The sequence below is a fragment of the Ranitomeya variabilis genome, chromosome 4 (genome assembly GCF_051348905.1).
Source record: "Ranitomeya variabilis isolate aRanVar5 chromosome 4, aRanVar5.hap1, whole genome shotgun sequence".
Taxonomy (NCBI): Eukaryota; Metazoa; Chordata; class Amphibia; order Anura; family Dendrobatidae; genus Ranitomeya; species Ranitomeya variabilis.
In genome coordinates, this window is record NC_135235.1 from 235,055,918 (window position 1) to 235,072,909 (window position 16,992).

The 16,992-nt window shown below is 41.7% G+C and overlaps 1 protein-coding gene across 3 annotated transcripts in view; it reads left to right on the top strand.

The window, feature by feature from the left end:
• The window catches only part of ATP4A (ATPase H+/K+ transporting subunit alpha), a 45,404-nt gene that overhangs the window by 18,453 nt on the left and 9,959 nt on the right, over positions 1 to 16,992 (top strand). The window contains exons 1-7 of one of the 3 annotated variants that reach the window (XR_013214661.1): positions 10,441 to 10,667; positions 10,750 to 10,884; positions 11,608 to 11,667; positions 14,455 to 14,658; positions 16,170 to 16,283; positions 16,404 to 16,538; positions 16,697 to 16,814. Coding sequence is in view for 2 of the 3 variants with exons in the window: in XM_077260248.1 (XP_077116363.1) it covers positions 10,563 to 10,667; positions 10,750 to 10,884; positions 11,608 to 11,667; positions 14,455 to 14,658; positions 16,170 to 16,283; positions 16,404 to 16,538; positions 16,697 to 16,814 (871 nt within the window). In the remaining variant the exon portion in view is untranslated. Of the gene's footprint in view, positions 1 to 10,440; positions 10,668 to 10,749; positions 10,885 to 11,607; positions 11,668 to 14,454; positions 14,659 to 16,169; positions 16,284 to 16,403; positions 16,539 to 16,696; positions 16,815 to 16,992 lie in introns of those variants that run through there. The other 2 variants (XM_077260248.1, XM_077260249.1) reach the window with 2 other exon arrangements.

Below are 16,992 nucleotides of genomic sequence, written 5' to 3' on the forward strand. Positions count from 1 at the left end.
GCAATAGGCGGGGTTTAAGCAGTATATGTCTAATATTCAGTCCTTTCTGATTTGTCTTGATGTGTCCTGGCGAATCCTCCTTTCCTCGCATTCCAGAAGTTTCAATTTCAGAAGAAACGATACTTCTTCCCTCAGAAACGAAAACTAGGGTAAAGGTGAATACTGGTAGCCATCTTAAATACAGTTATATCTGCAAGCATAGGAAAAACTTATTGTTTCACAGTATAAAAGTATAGCAGTACAAAAAGAGTATAAAGATATATATTTTCACCTTGACAGCATTATCACGAAGGATCTGAAATACCATCCTGACTTGTTTCACATGAGACTCCCAATCATCTGAAAAAATCAAAATATCATCCAAATACACAATCATGAATTTATCAAGATAATTCCGAAATATATCATGCATGAAGGACTGAAACACAGATGGAGCATTAGAGAGTCCGAATGGCATCACAAGGTGTTCAAAATGGCCTTCGGGCGTATTAAACGCAGTTTTCCATTCGTCACCCTGCTTAATACGAACAAGATTATATGCCCCTCGAAGGTCAATCTTAGTAAACCAACTAGCCCCCTTAATCCTAGCAAACAGATCAGAAAGCAAAGGCAAAGGGTACTGGAATTTGACCGTGATCTTATTCAAAAGGCGATAATCAATACAGGGTCTCAAGGAGCCATCTTTTTTGGCAACAAAAAAAAAACCTGCTCCCAATGGTGAAGAAGATGGCCGAATATGCCCCTTCTCCAAGGAATCCTTAACATAGCTCCGCATGGCGGTATGTTCTGGCACAGACAGGTTGAAAAGTCGGCCTTTAGGGAACTTACAGCCTGGAATCAAGTCAATAGCACAATCACAGTCCCTATGCGGTGGAAGGGAACTGGACTTGGGTTCATTGAATACATCCTGAAAATCTGACAAAAACTCAGGAATTTCAGAAGAGGGGGAGGAGGCAATTGACATCAAAGGAACGTCACCATGAACCCCCTGACAACCCCAACTAGTCACAGACATAGATTTCCAATCTAATACCGGATTATGCACCTGTAACCATGGGAAACCCAGCACAATAGCATCATGCAAATTATGCAACACCAGAAAACGACAATCTTCCTGATGGGCTGGCGCCACGCACATGGTCAGCTGTGTCCAAAACTGAGGTTTATTTTTAGCCAACGGTGTAGCATCAATGCCCCTCAAAGGAATAGGACTCTGCAAAGGCTGCAAGGGGAAACCACAACGTCTGGCAAATTCTAAGTCCATTAAGTTTAGAGCGGCGCCTGAATCCACAAATGCCATGACAGAAAATGACAATAATGAGCAGATCAGGGTCACAGACAACAGAAATTTAGGTTGTACAGTACTGATAGTAACAGAACTAGCGATTCTCTTGGTACGCTTAGGGCAATCAGAAATAACATGAGCAGAATTGCCGCAGTAAAAACACAACCTATTCTGACGTCTGAATCCTTGTCGTTCAGCTCTAGACACAATCCTATCACACTGCATAGGCTCAGGACTCCGCTCGGAAGTCAATGCCATAGTGTGCACAACTCTGCGCTCGTGCAGATCAATCTGAATGGCCAGAGACATAGAATCACTCAGACCAGCAGGCGTGGGGAACCCCACCATAACATCTTTAACGGATTCAGAAAGACCGTTTCTGAAAATTGCCGCCAAGGCATCCTCATTCCATTTAGTCAGTACAGACCATTTTCTAAATTTCTGGCAATATGATTCTGCCGCTTCTTGACCCTGATACAGGGCCAACAAGGTCTTCTCAGCATGATCCACTGAATTAGGTTCGTCATACAATAACCCAAGCGCCTGAAAAAAGGTGTCAACATTAAGCAACGCCGGATTCCCAGCTTCCAGGGCAAATGCCCAATCCTGGGGGTCACCACGCAGCAGAGATATGACAATTTTAACCTGCTGGATGGGATCACCAGAGGAACGGGGTTTCAGAGCAAAAACAGTTTACAGTTATTTTTAAAGCTCAAAAATTTGGACCTATCCCCAAAAAACAAATCAGGAGTTGGAATTCTAGGCTCTAAAACCAGAGTCTGAACGATATAATCGGAAATACCCTGTACTCTAGCAGCAAGTTGATCCACACGAGAAGCCAATCCCTGAACATCCATACCAGCGCCGAACTCCTGAGCCACCCAGAGGTAAAGAGGGAAGAAAAAAAAAAAAAAACACAACAGACTACAGAAAAAAAAAGTGGCTCAGCACTTTCCTTGCCTTCTTCTGAGATGCGGTTAACTGAATGTTGGCCAGTTGTACTGTTATGATCTGGTGGCCTAAGAGCAGCATGAGACGTACTCTGGAGGTGGTACCTGTACTGACCGCAGACCCTGAACTTAACACCGCAACTAGAAGTAGCCGTGGAATGTACCTAGCGCTCCCTAGACATCTCGACACAGCCGGAGGACTAATTACCCCTAGAGATAGAAAAGGGAAAATTATATTGCCTCAGAGAAAATCCCCAAAGGATAGACAGCCCCCCACAAATATTGACTGTGAGAGGAGAGGGAAATAACATACGCAGACTGAAATCAGATTTTAGCAAAGGACGCCACTTCTAGCTAAATAGAAAGGACAGGACAGAAAACTATGCGGTCAGTATTAAAGCACTAGAAAATATCCACCACAGAAAATACAAAATCTCCACAGCTAACTATATCTGCATCTCCAGAGATACCAGCTTGGCTAAACAAATCCTTATACAGACCAAGCTGGACAAGACAAAAACATGGAAAAGACTGAACAATAAGGCCACAGCATGTGGACAGCAAAAATCAAGGCCAGAACTTATCTTTGTTGAAATGAACAGCAAGCAGGAGAGACCAGGCAGAGATGTGAATCCTCCAGGAACAATGGACAACTGGCACTGACTAAAGGGTGAAGCAAGACTAAATAGCCCAGTCAGAATTGCAAAAAGTGAACACACCTGATAACTGCTGTGATTCAGAGACAGCAGCGCTACCACTTACAACCACCGGAGGGAGCCCAAGAGCTTTCCACAGCAGCAGGTGGACCAGTGCTGGAGCTTTCCCCAGCCGCAGGTGGACCAGTGCTGGAGCTTTCCCCAGCCGCAGGTGGATCAGTGCTGGAGCTTTCCCCAGCCGCAGGTGGATCAGTGCTGGATCTTTCCACAGCCGCAGGTGGATCAGTGCTGGAGCTCTCCCCAGCCGCAGGTGGATCAGTGCTAGAGCTTTCCCCAGCCACAGGTGGATCAGTGCTGGAGCTTTCCCCAGACACAGGTAGATCAGTGCTAGAGCTTTCTGCAGCCACAGGTGGATCAGTGCTGGAGCTTTCCCCAGCCACAGGTGGATCAGTGCTGGAGCTTTCCCCCAGCCACAGGTGGATCAGTGCTGGAGCTTTCCCCAGTCACAGGTAGATCAGTGCTAGAGCTTTCCGCAGCCACAGGTGGATCAGTGCTGGAGCTTTCCCCAGCCACAGGTGGATCAGTGCTGGAGCTTTCCCCAGACACAGGTAGATCAGTGCTAGAGCTTTCCACAGCCACAGGTGGATCAGTGCTGGAGCTTTCCCCTGCCACAGGTGGATCAGTGCTGGAGCTTTCCCCAGACACAGGTAGATCAGTGCTAGAGCTTTCCGCAGCCACAGGTGGATCAGTGCTGGAGCTTTCCCCAGCCACAGGTGGATCAGTGCTGGAGCTTTCCCCAGCCACAGGTGGATCAGTGCTGGAGCTTTCCCCAGACACACGTAGATCAGTGCTAGAGCTTTCCGCAGCCACAGGTGGATCAGTGCTGGAGCTTTCCCCAGCCACAGGTGGATCAGTGCTGGAGCTTTCCCCAGCCACAGGTGGATCAGTTCTGGAGCTTTCCCCAGCCACAGGTGGATCAGTGCTAGAGCTTTCCCCAGCCGCAGGTGGATCAGTGCTAGAGCTTTCCCCAGCCACAGGTGGATCAGTGCTGGAGCTTTCCCCAGCAACAGGTGGATCAGTGCTGGAGCTTTTCCCAGCCGCAGGTGGATCAGTGCTGGAGCTTTCCCCAGCTGCAGGTGGATCAGTGCTGGAGCTCTCGCCAGCTGCAGGTGGATCAGTGCTGGAGCTTTCCCCAGCCGCAGGTGGATCAGTGCTGGAGCTTTCCCCAGCCTCATGATAAATGACACCTGTTTATGCTGCAAAAACGCCCAGATCCACTAATGATTGAACAATGTGGTCTCCATTCACTGACATGGAGGGTTCAGAGTCAATTATAACTGCAGTGTGGTCTCCATTCACTGACATGCATGACATAGAGTCCATTACCACTGACTGATGTACATTGTCTCCATTCACTGACATGGAGGGTTCATTATGTTTGTATCTGTTGCATACAGGCAATTGCTAGCATAAGTAAGCGGGGTCTCACACACACACACCGAGCGGGGTCTCGCACACACAGCACTGAGCGGGGTCTCGCACACAGTGTCAGTACAGGGGGCACTTTCCTTATCACACACAGGAGCTGTGCTCACTGCATACAGAGGGCACTGCAGTTAACCCCTCATTTGCCGACATTTTCCTCTGGAGCATTGTCTGTGGCCTCAGACCCCTCACACTGTGCGGCTGATATAAGTTCTGCATTTCTTACCGGACTTCCTTGCTCCACACCGTACACAATTTCATATTTAATGTCCTTATTACTAATAATGTGCTTTCTACTCGCCTTCTGGGCTGTGGATCCTCTCTTTTTCTCCATAGCCCAAGTTACCTTTCTGGGCACAGAGTTTACATCTTTGACCAGGCTTTCTTTCCGAATGACCATTTCTCGTCTGTAATCATCCAGGCTCTCACATTTCCACAGTTTTATCTTTGGATCAGTCCCTTTCTTAATTTCATCATTTAATTTGCTGATTTGCAATTTAAGCTTAAAAATACTTTGCCTTGTAACTTTGGCACTCAGTCCAGCAACATAACAAAAAGGTTTAGAAGACTCAAAAGCCACCATTTCCAGCTTTCTATTACCATCAGGTCCATGCTGCAGGCCACACTCCAGGCTGGGAGCTTCCCCTGGATCATCAGCCCAGCTTTCCTCCCCTCTACCTGGGTCAGAAGCCGAGACCTCCGCCCTGCTGAGAGCTCACAAACACACGTCTATCCTCCCCTATGGACAAGAATACAACTACTATAATACTGCTCCTATGTACAAGAATAGAACTACTATAATACTGCTCCTATGGACAAGAATAGAACTACTATAATACTGCCCTAATGTACAAGAATAGAACTACTATAATACTGCCCCAATGTACAAGAATATAATTACTATAATACTGCCCCAATGTACAAGAATAGAACTACTATAATACTGCCCCAATGTACAAGAATAGAACTACTATAATACTGCCCCAATGTACAAGAATAGAACTACTATAATACTGCTCCTATGGACAAGAATAGAACTACTATAATACAGCCCCAATGTACAAGAATACAACTACTATAATACTGCCCCAATGTACAAGAATAGAACTACTATAATACTGCCCCAATGTACAAGAATATAACTACTATAATACTGCCCCTATGTACAATAATATAACTAATATAATACTGCTCCTCTGTACAAGAGTATAACTACTATAATACTACTCCTATGTACAAGAGTATAACTACTATAATACTGCTCCTATGTACAAGAGTATAACTACTATAATACTGCCCCTATGTACAAGAATATAACTACTATAATACTGCCCTCTATGTACAAGAATATAATTACTATAATACTGCTCCTATGTACAAGAATATAACTACTATAATACTGCCCCTATGTACAAGAATATAACTACTATAATACTGCCCCTATGTACAAGAATATAACTACTATAATACTGCCCTCTATGAACAAGAATATAACTACTATAATACTGCCCTCTATGTACAAGAATGTAACTACTATAATACTGCCCCCTATGTACAAGAATATATGTACTATAATACTGCTCTTATGTACAAGAATATAACTACTATAATACTGCCCTCTATGTACAACAATATAACTACTATAATACTGCCCCTATGTACAAGAATATAATTACTATAATACTGCTCCTATGTACAAGAATATAACTACTATAATACTGCTCCTATGTACAAGAATATAACTACTATAATACTGCCCCATGTACAAGAATATAACTACTATAATATTGCCTCCTATGTACAAGAATATAACTACTATAATACAGCTCCTATGTACAATATAACTACTATAACACTGCCCCCTATGTACAAGAATATAGCTACTATAATACAGCTCCTATGTACAAGAATATAACTACTATAATATTGCTCCTATGTACAAGAATATAACTACTATAATACTGCCCCTATGTACAAGAATATAACTACTATAATACTGCTCCTATGTATAAGAATATAACTACTATAATACTGCCCCCTATGTACAAGAATATAACTACTATAATACTGCCCCTATGTACAATAATATAACTACTATAATACTACTCCTATGTACAAGAGTATAACTACTATAATACTACTCCTATGTACAAGAGTATAACTACTATAATACTGCTCCTATGTACAAGAGTATAACTACTATAATACTGCCCCTATGTACAAGAATATAACTACTATAATACTGCCCTCTATGTACAAGAATATAATTACTATAATACTGCTCCTATGTACAAGAATATAACTACTATAATACTGCCCCTATGTACAAGAATATAACTACTATAATACTGCCCTCTATGAACAAGAATATAACTACAATACTGCCCTCTATGTACAAGAATGTAACTACTATAATACTGCCCCCTATGTACAAGAATATGTACTATAATACTGCTCCTATGTACAAGAATATAACTACTATAATACTGCCCCTATGTACAAGAATATAACTACTATAATACTGCCCCTATGTACAAGAATATAACTACTATAATACTGCCCTCTATGAACAAGAATATAACTACTATAATACTGCCCTCTATGTACAAGAATGTAACTACTATAATACTGCCCCCTATGTACAAGAATATATGTACTATAATACTGCTCTTATGTACAAGAATATAACTACTATAATACTGCCCCTATGTACAAGAATATAACTACTATAATACTGCCCCATGTACAAGAATATACTACTATAATATTGCCTCCTATGTACAAGAATATAACTACTATAATACAGCTCCTATGTACAATATAACTACTATAACACTGCCCCCTATGTACAAGAATATAGCTACTATAATACAGCTCCTATGTACAAGAATATAACTACTATAATATTGCTCCTATGTACAAGAATATAACTACTATAATACTGCCCCTATGTACAAGAATATAACTACTATAATACTGCTCCTATGTATAAGAATATAACTACTATAATACTGCCCCCTATGTACAAGAATATAACTACTATAATACTGCCCCTATGTACAATAATATAACTACTATAATACTACTCCTATGTACAAGAGTATAACTACTATAATACTGCTCCTATGTACAAGAGTATAACTACTATAATACTGCCCCTATGTACAAGAATATAACTACTATAATACTGCCCTCTATGTACAAGAATATAATTACTATAATACTGCTACTATGTACAAGAATATAACTACTATAATACTGCCCCTATGTACAAGAATATAACTACTATAATACTGCCCTCTATGAACAAGAATATAACTACAATACTGCCCTCTATGTACAAGAATGTAACTACTATAATACTGCCCCCTATGTACAAGAATATGTACTATAATACTGCTCTTATGTACAAGAATATAACTACTATAATACTGCCCTCTATGTACAACAATATAACTACTATAATACTGCCCCTATGTACAATATAATTACTATAATACTGCTCCTATGTACAAGAATATAACTACTATAATACTGCTCCTATGTACAAGAATATAACTACTATAATACTGCCCCATGTACAAGAATATAACTACTATAATACTGCCTCCTATGTACAAGAATATAACTACTATAATACAGCTCCTATGTACAATATAACTACTATAACACTGCCCCCTATGTACAAGAATATAGCTACTATAATATTGCTCCTATGTACAAGAATATAACTACTATAATACTGCCCCCTATGTACAAGAATATAACTACTATAATACTGCCCCTATGTACAAGAATATAACTACTATAATACTGCTCCTATGTATAAGAATATAACTACTATAATACTGCCCCCTATGTACAAGAATATAACTACTATAATACTGCCCCTATGTACAATAATATAACTACTATAATACTGCTCCTATGTACAAGAATATAACTACTATAATACTGCCCCCTATGTACAAGAATTTAACTACTATAATACTGCTCCTATGTACAAGAATATAACTACTATAATACTGCCCCTATGTACAAGAATATACAGTTAGATCCATATATATTTGGACAGAGACAACCTTTTTCTAATTTTGGTTATAGACATTACCACAATGAATTTTAAACAAAACAATTCAGATGCAGTTGAAGTTCAGACTTTCAGCTTTCATTTGAGGGTATCCACATTAAAATTGGATGAAGGGTTTAGGAGCTTCCGCTCCTTAACATGTGCCACCCTGTTTTTAAAGGGACCAAAAGTAATTGGACAATTGACTCCAAGGCTATTTCATGGACAGGTGTGGGTAATCCCTTCATTATGTCATTCTGAATTAAGCAGATAAAAGGCCTGGAGTTGATTTGAGGTGTGGTGCTTGCATTTGGAAGGTTTTGCTGTGAAGTAAACATGCGGTCAAAGGAGCTCTCCATGCAGGTGAAACAAGCCATCCTTAAGCTGCGAAAACAGAAAAAAACCCATCTGAAAAATTGCTACAATATTAGGAGTGGCAAAATCTACAGTTTGGTACATCCTGAGAAAGAAAGAAAGCACTGGTGAACTCATCAATGCAAAAAGACTTGGGTGCCCACGGAAGACAACAGCGGTGGATGATCGCAGAATAATCTCCATGGTGAAGAGAAACCTCTTCACAACAGCCAACCAAGTGAACAGCACTCTCCAAGAGGTCGGCGTATCAATATCCAAATCTACCATAAAGAGAAGACTGCATGAAAGTAAATACAGAGGGTTCACTGCACGGTGCAAGCCACTCATAAGCATCAAGAATAAAAAGGCTATACTGGACTTTGCTAAAAAAACATCTAAAAAAGCCATCACAGTTCTGGAAGAACATTCTTTGGACAGATGAAACCAAGATCAACCTCTACCAGAATGATGGAAAGAGAAAAGTATGGCGAAGGCGTGGTACAACTCATGATCCAAAGCATACCACCTCATCTGTAAAACACTGCAGAGGCAGTGTGATGGCTTGGGCATGCATGGCTGCCAGTGGCACTGGGTCACTAGTGTTTATTGATGATGTGACACAGGACAGAAGCAGCCGAATGAATTCTGAGGTATTCAGAGCCACACTGTGTGCTCAGATCCAGCCAAATGCAGCCAAACTGATTGGTCGTCGTTTCATACTACAGATGGACAATGACCCAAAACATGAAGCCAAAGCAACCCAGGAGTTTATTAAAGCAACGAAGTGGAATATTCTTGAATGGCCAAGTCAGTCACCTGATCTCAACCCAATTGAGCATGCATTTCACTTGTTAAAGACTAAACTTCAGACAGAAAGGCCCACAAACAAACAGCAACTGAAAACCACCGCAGTGAAGGCCTGGCAGAGCATCAAAAAGGAGGAAACACAGCGTCTGGTGATGTCCATGAGTTCAAGACTTCAGGCAGTCATTGCCAACAAAGGATTTTCAACCAAGTACTAGAAATGAACATTTTATTTACAATTATTTAATCTGTCCAATTACTTTTGGTCCCTTTAAAAACAGGGTGGCACATATTAAGGAGCTGAAACTCCTAAACCCTTCATCCAATTTTAATGTGGATACCCTCAAATGAAAGCTGAAAGTCTGAACTTCAACTGCATCTGAATTGTTTTGTTTAAAATTTATTGTGGTAATGTCTAGAACCAAAATTAGAATAATGTTGTCTCTGTCCAAATATATATGGACCTAACTGTAACTACTATAATACTGCCCTTATGTTCAAGAATTTAACTGCTATAATACTGCCCCCTATGTACAAGAATTTAACTACTATAATACTGCTCCTACGTACAAGAATATAACTACTATAATACTGCTCCTACGTACAAGAATATAACTACTATAATACTGCTCTTATGTTCAAGAATTTAACTGCTATGATTGCGGGTTGTGTCCTTTCTGCTCCTTTTGTTCTGCACTTTATGTAAATAGTTACTTTATAAATAGAAGTATCTCGATATCAGTTGGTGATAAGAACCTCCAGGTCAGATCAGCGCCTTCTCTGCTGATGACATTGTAGCAATGTTGGAGGTCAGAATCTGCAACATTGGAGGTCAGAATTCGCACTACATGATATAGTACAAAAAGAAAAAAAAACAACTGCATAAATCCTCCAGAACAGGTAGGGCAGACTTTATTGCAGCACAGATATACATTTCATTGATCAATCCGTTCTGTTGGATGACAGTGTTGCACATGGAGGATTTGTCAGATGTGAGGATGCTCAGGGATGATGGGCATGATTGTCCAGAGTGTAGTAGGATCACACAGCACCGACGCACACGGGTAGATAATAAAGTGAACGGCACTGCGGTCAGCTGCTATACTTTGCAGGATGATGACGCTTTCTTCATTTTTCCCCACACAGGAGAACTATGACATGTACTCGGTGGAGGCCGGGAAGGACCGGTTGGGGGAGATGGACGTGAGAATTAAGAAGAAAGAAGGAAAAGGAATGAAGAAAAAAGAAAAACTGGAAAATATGAAGAAAGAAATGGACATTGTAAGGAGTCACTGAGGTGTTGGGGAAAGGAGTATTGTAAGAATTCAGGAGCTCCATTCCATGCTCCATTCACATCCAAAGCTGCATTCAAAATTCTGCTGAATTCCTGTTAGCTCTCAGGTTGCAGGACATCTTTGTACTAAGCCTCCCGCCTGTATTGTATTGTGTTGTGCGCAGCATAACATCTCAGGTGTATACGGTATATATCAGTTTAATGCTGGGTGCTTCCAAAGCAGCTAACAGAATTAGGAGTTCAGCTCTGGATGTGACCGATGTACAGGACATGAGTCACCAGATATGTAACGTATGTGACTTCACTTTTGCCACACCCCACCCTACGCTGCTCCTTTAATGGGGATGACAATGATGTAATGAGATTTCAGCATTCCTTAGAACTTTCTAGAAGGTGTCAAGATACCGAAACCACAAATTTGTGGCGGTCATTGCTCCATCCTGCGGTCGACAGTGAGGAAACGTCTGCTACGTATCGCAACGGTCAAAAAATACAAATCTGCAGCCAGTTTTTGTTTTCACTTGTTGTGCTATTTATTGTTCTCTGTTATCAGCCATTAGGAAAGTAGCTAGATTGTTCCACAGGGGAGTGCACTCTGTTGCTCCCTGCTATCAGCCACATCAGGAGGGGGAGCGGATAAAGCCCCTGTGCTGCTGCTTGCCGCCATATTGGCCTCTATTACATAGGTTGTCTCATTGTGACTCTTCTAGGACGACCATGAGCTGAGCATCGAGGAGCTGGAGCTGAAGTACCAGACCAGCATCTCCAGGGTACGTAACATCGGGACCCCGTGATACACCGTAACATACAGCCCAGGATACAGCCCAGGATATATATATATATATATATATATATACCGTATACCCCCAGGGTACGTAAGATCGGGACCCCGTGATACACCGTAACGTACAGCCAAGAATACATTGTATATATACAGTGGGGCAAAAAAGTATTTAGTCATTCAGCAATAGTGCAAGTTCCACCACTTAAAAAGATGAGAGGCGTCTGTAATTTACATCATAGGTAGACCTCAACTATGGGAGACAAACTGAGAAAAAAAAATCCAGAAAATCACATTGTCTGTTTTTTTATCATTTTATTTGCATATTATGGTGGAAAATAAGTATTTGGTCAGAAACAAAATTTCATCTCAATACTTTGTAATATATCCTTTGTTGGCAATGACAGAGGTCAAACGTTTTCTGTAAGTCTTCACAAGGTTGCCACACACTGTTGTTGGAATGTTGGCCCATTCCTCCATGCAGATCTCCTCTAGAGCAGTGATGTTTTTGGCTTTTCGCTTGGCAACACGGACTTTCAACTCCCTCCAAAGGTTTTCTATAGGGTTGAGATCTGGAGACTGGCTAGGCCACTCCAGGACCTTGAAATGCTTCTTACGAAGCCACTCCTTCGTTGCCCTGGCGGTGTGCTTTGGATCATTGTCATGTTGAAAGACCCAGCCACGTTTCATCTTCAATGCCCTTGCTGATGGAAGGAGGTTTGCACTCAAAATCTCACGATACATGGCCCCATTCATTCTTTCATGTACCTGGATCAGTCGTCCTGGCCCCTTTGCAGAGAAACAGCCCCAAAGCATGATGTTTCCACCACCATGCTTTACAGTAGGTATGGTGTTTGATGGATGCAACTCAGTATTCTTTTTCCTCCAAACACGACAAGTTGTGTTTCTACCAAACAGTTCCAGTTTGGTTTCATCAGACCATAGGACATTCTCCCAAAACTCCTCTGGATCATCCAAATGCTCTCTAGCAAACTTCAGACGGGCCCGGACACGTACTGGCTTAAGCAGTGGGACACGTCTGGCACTGCAGGATCTGAGTCCATGGTGGCGTAGTGTGTTACTTATGGTAGGCCTTGTTACATTGGTCCCAGCTCTCTGCAGTTCATTCACTAGGTCCCCCCGCATGGTTCTGGGATTTTTGCTCACCGTTCTTGTTATCATTCTGACCCCACGGGGTGGGATTTTGCGTGGAGCCCCAGATCGAGGGAAATTATCAGTGGTCTTGAATGTCTTCCATTTTCTAATTATTGCTCCCACTGTTGATTTCTTCACTCCAAGCTGGTTGGCTATTGCAGATTCAGTCTTCCCAGCCTGGTGCAGGGCTACAATTTTGTTTCTGGTGTCCTTTGACAGCTTTTTGGTCTTCACCATAGTGGAGTTTGGAGTCAGACTGTTTGAGGGTGTGCACAGGTGTCTTTTTATACTGATAACAAGTTTAAACAGGTGCCATTACTACAGGTAATGAGTGGAGGAAAGAGGAGACTCTTAAAGAAGAAGTTACAGGTCTGTGAGAGCCAGAAATCTTGATTGTTTGTTTCTGACCAAATACTTATTTTCCACCATAATATGCAAATAAAATGATAAAAAAAACAGACAATGTGATTTTCTGGATTTTTTTTTCTCAGTTTGTCTCCCATAGCTGAGGTCTACCTATGATGTAAATTACAGACGCCTCTCATCTTTTTAAGTGGTGGAACTTGCACTATTGCTGAATGACTAAATACTTTTTTGCCCCACTGTATATATATACCCCCAGGGTACGTAAGATCGGGACCCCGTGATACACCGTAACGTACAGCCCAGGATACATTGTATGTGTATATATATATATATATATATACACACACCCCCAGGATACGTAAGATCGGGATCCCGTGATACCCTGTAATGTACGGCACAGGACACATTATATATATACCCCCAGGGTACATAAGATCGGGACCCCGTGATACCCCTGTAATGTACAGCACACGATACATTGTGTGTGTGTGTGTATATATATATATATATATATATATATATATATATATATATATATATATATATATATATATATATATATGTATGTATGTATGTATATATATATATATATATATATATATATATATATATATATATATATATATATACGCCCCCAGGGTACGTAAGATCGGGACCCCATGATACCCTGTAATGTACGGCACAGGACACATTATATATATACCCCCAGGGTACGTAAGATCGGGACCCCGTGATTAACCGTAACGTACAGCCCAGGATACACTGTATATATATATATATATATATATATATATATATATATATATATATATATATATATATATATATATACCCCCAGGGTATGTAAGATCGGGACCCCGTGATACTCCTGTAATGTACGGCACAGGATATATATATACATATATATATATATCTATATATATACGCACACACATACCCCCAGGGTACGCAAGACGGGACCCCGTGATTCCTCTGTAATGTACAGCCCAGGATACATTCTATATATACAGTATATATATATACCCTCAGGGTACGTAAGATCGGGACCGCGTGACACCCTGTAATGTATGGCACGGGATACATTATACAAACATATACCCCCAGGGTACGTAAGATTGGGACCCTGTGATACTCCTGTAATGTAGAGCACACGATATATTATATATATATACCCCCAGGGTACGAAAGATCGTGACCCCGTGCTCCCCTGTAATGTACGGCACAGGATACATTGTACATATATATACACCCGCAGGGTATGACGAGCAGCTATGCCGGCGAGATCCTGATCAGAGATGGCCCTAATGAGCTGAAGCCCCCGAAAGGGACCCCGGAGTACGTGAAGTTTGCCCGGCAGCTGGCAGGAGGACTGCAGTGCCTGATGTGGGTGGCTGCTGTCATCTGCCTGATCGCTTTTGGAATCCAGTGTTCGCAGGGGGATATGACCAGCGCTGACAATGTGAGTCACAAAAAACAATGTAATATATGGAGATAAAAAGGCTTTGTGGTTAGTGCCACCATATGGTAAAATGTGACATAAACACCAGGGTGCACACCAACAACAGAGAGCTCTATTTTGTACCCATTGTTTTCCAAATGCATACCATCATGTAGTGCTCAAATAATACTGCCATAGTCACCACGTAATACCATACAGTGCACAGACAATACTGTCATCACATAATATCACCATACCATGCACAGACAATACTGTCCCATCGTCACCACATATCACCATACAGTGCTCAAATAATACCACCAGTCACCACGTCATACCACCAGACAATACTGTCACACAATCACCACATATCACCATACAGTGCTCAAATAATACCACCATACAGTGCAGAGAATACCGCCATACAATCACCACATACCACCATACAGTGCACAGACAATACTACTATATATTTACCACATTATACCACCATACAGTGCAAAGAGAATACTGCCAGTCACCACATACCAGCAGTCACCACATACCACCACACAGTGCAGAGAATACCGCCATACAGTCACCACATACCACCATACAGTGCAGACAATACTACTATATATTTACCACATTATACCACCATACAGTGCAAAGAGAATACTGCCAGTCACCACATACCACCATACAGTGCAGAGAATACCACTATACAGTCACCACATAATACCACAAAGTGCACAGACAATACTACTATACAGTCACCGCATAATACCACCATACAGTGCACAGAGACTACCGCCATACAATAACCACATACTATCACTATGCTGCATGCTAATAATACTGGCATACAGCAACCACATTATGCAATCATGCAGTGTTACAATAATATCACTATACACTGATCAAATAAAAGCAACATACAAAGCTCAAATAATACTGTCATACAGTGATCTGACCATAGCACCATGTAGTGCTAACAAATACCACTGCACAGTGATGAAATAATATCACTATGCAAATACTTCTCTAGTGACCACATAATGCCTCCATGCAGTCCTGAAATAACATCACCATCCAATGAAGACATAATGCCGCCATGTAGTGTTCAAACAACACTACCAATACAGTGACTATACAATAACATGTCCCCTGATGTACTGTCTCCTCCAATGCCCTGTAGACTGAAAGCCGGCGAGGTCAGGCTCCACCCCCCTCCGTACCAGTCTGTCCATGTCCAGAACCGGCGATCAATGCTGCTCTAACAATAAATAGTAATAGCATGCAATGCTCAGATAACACCGCACTGTGGTGATGACATAACATCTCTATAAAGTAATGTAATAACAGGAAGAACCAAGGTGCCAGGACTTCTGCAGCAGTCCCATCCTCACTGCACCCCTGGCCTCTCGCTGGACAGAAATGAGCCGCGGAGTCTGCTATGATGATATCTTCTTCCCTCCTGGTACTAGAGAGGTTCTGTAGATGGTTGGCTTTATGGGTCCGGTGGGATATAAGGTTCTATCTTCTTCCTGCAGTTGTATTTGGCCATCACCCTCATAGCCGTCGTGGTCGTCACTGGTTGCTTTGGTTATTACCAGGAATTCAAGAGCACCAACATCATCGCCAGCTTCAAAAACCTCGTGCCTCAGGTATGACGCATGATGTTCACCAGATGATATCCGGTCTACATGATTCCTATTAGTTCCATAGAATAATATAAAAATCTTCAGGCCGCTGCTCCGTGTTGATGCACATAATTTTGGTTACAGCAAGCCACAGTAGTACGAGACGGGGAAAAGTTTCAGATCAATGCCAACCAACTGGTGGTGGGAGATCTGGTGGAGATTAAGGGTGGAGATCGTGTACCGGCGGATATCAGAATTATCACATCACAAGGCTGTAAGGTAAAGTTCCTTCCAATCACCTCTCTAGATATAGAAGGTTGTATATGTTCTAAAGAAAATCTTTACAGTCTGGTCATCTGGTCAACCTTCTAATGGCCAACCTGAAGGTTTGGAAACTTGTAGACAAGTTGTCATGCTAAGTCTTACTCATGTTCCAGGTGGATAACTCCTCCCTAACTGGTGAATCTGAACCTCAGACTCGATCCCCGGAATATACCCATGAAAGTCCTCTGGAAACAAGGAACATTGCCTTCTTCTCCACCATGTGTCTGGAAGGTAAAGTTTGATACAGAATATCTGGTTGTCAACCATGTCTTAGCGTGGAGGCTATTGTTACAGAGGTCCGATCCCAACGAGGAGCCATTGTGGTGGTAAACTCTATGGTGGGTCATCACATGTGGACTTGTGGAGAAGAACCAGCAGAAGACCTCACCATGAGACGTCATGGATCTCT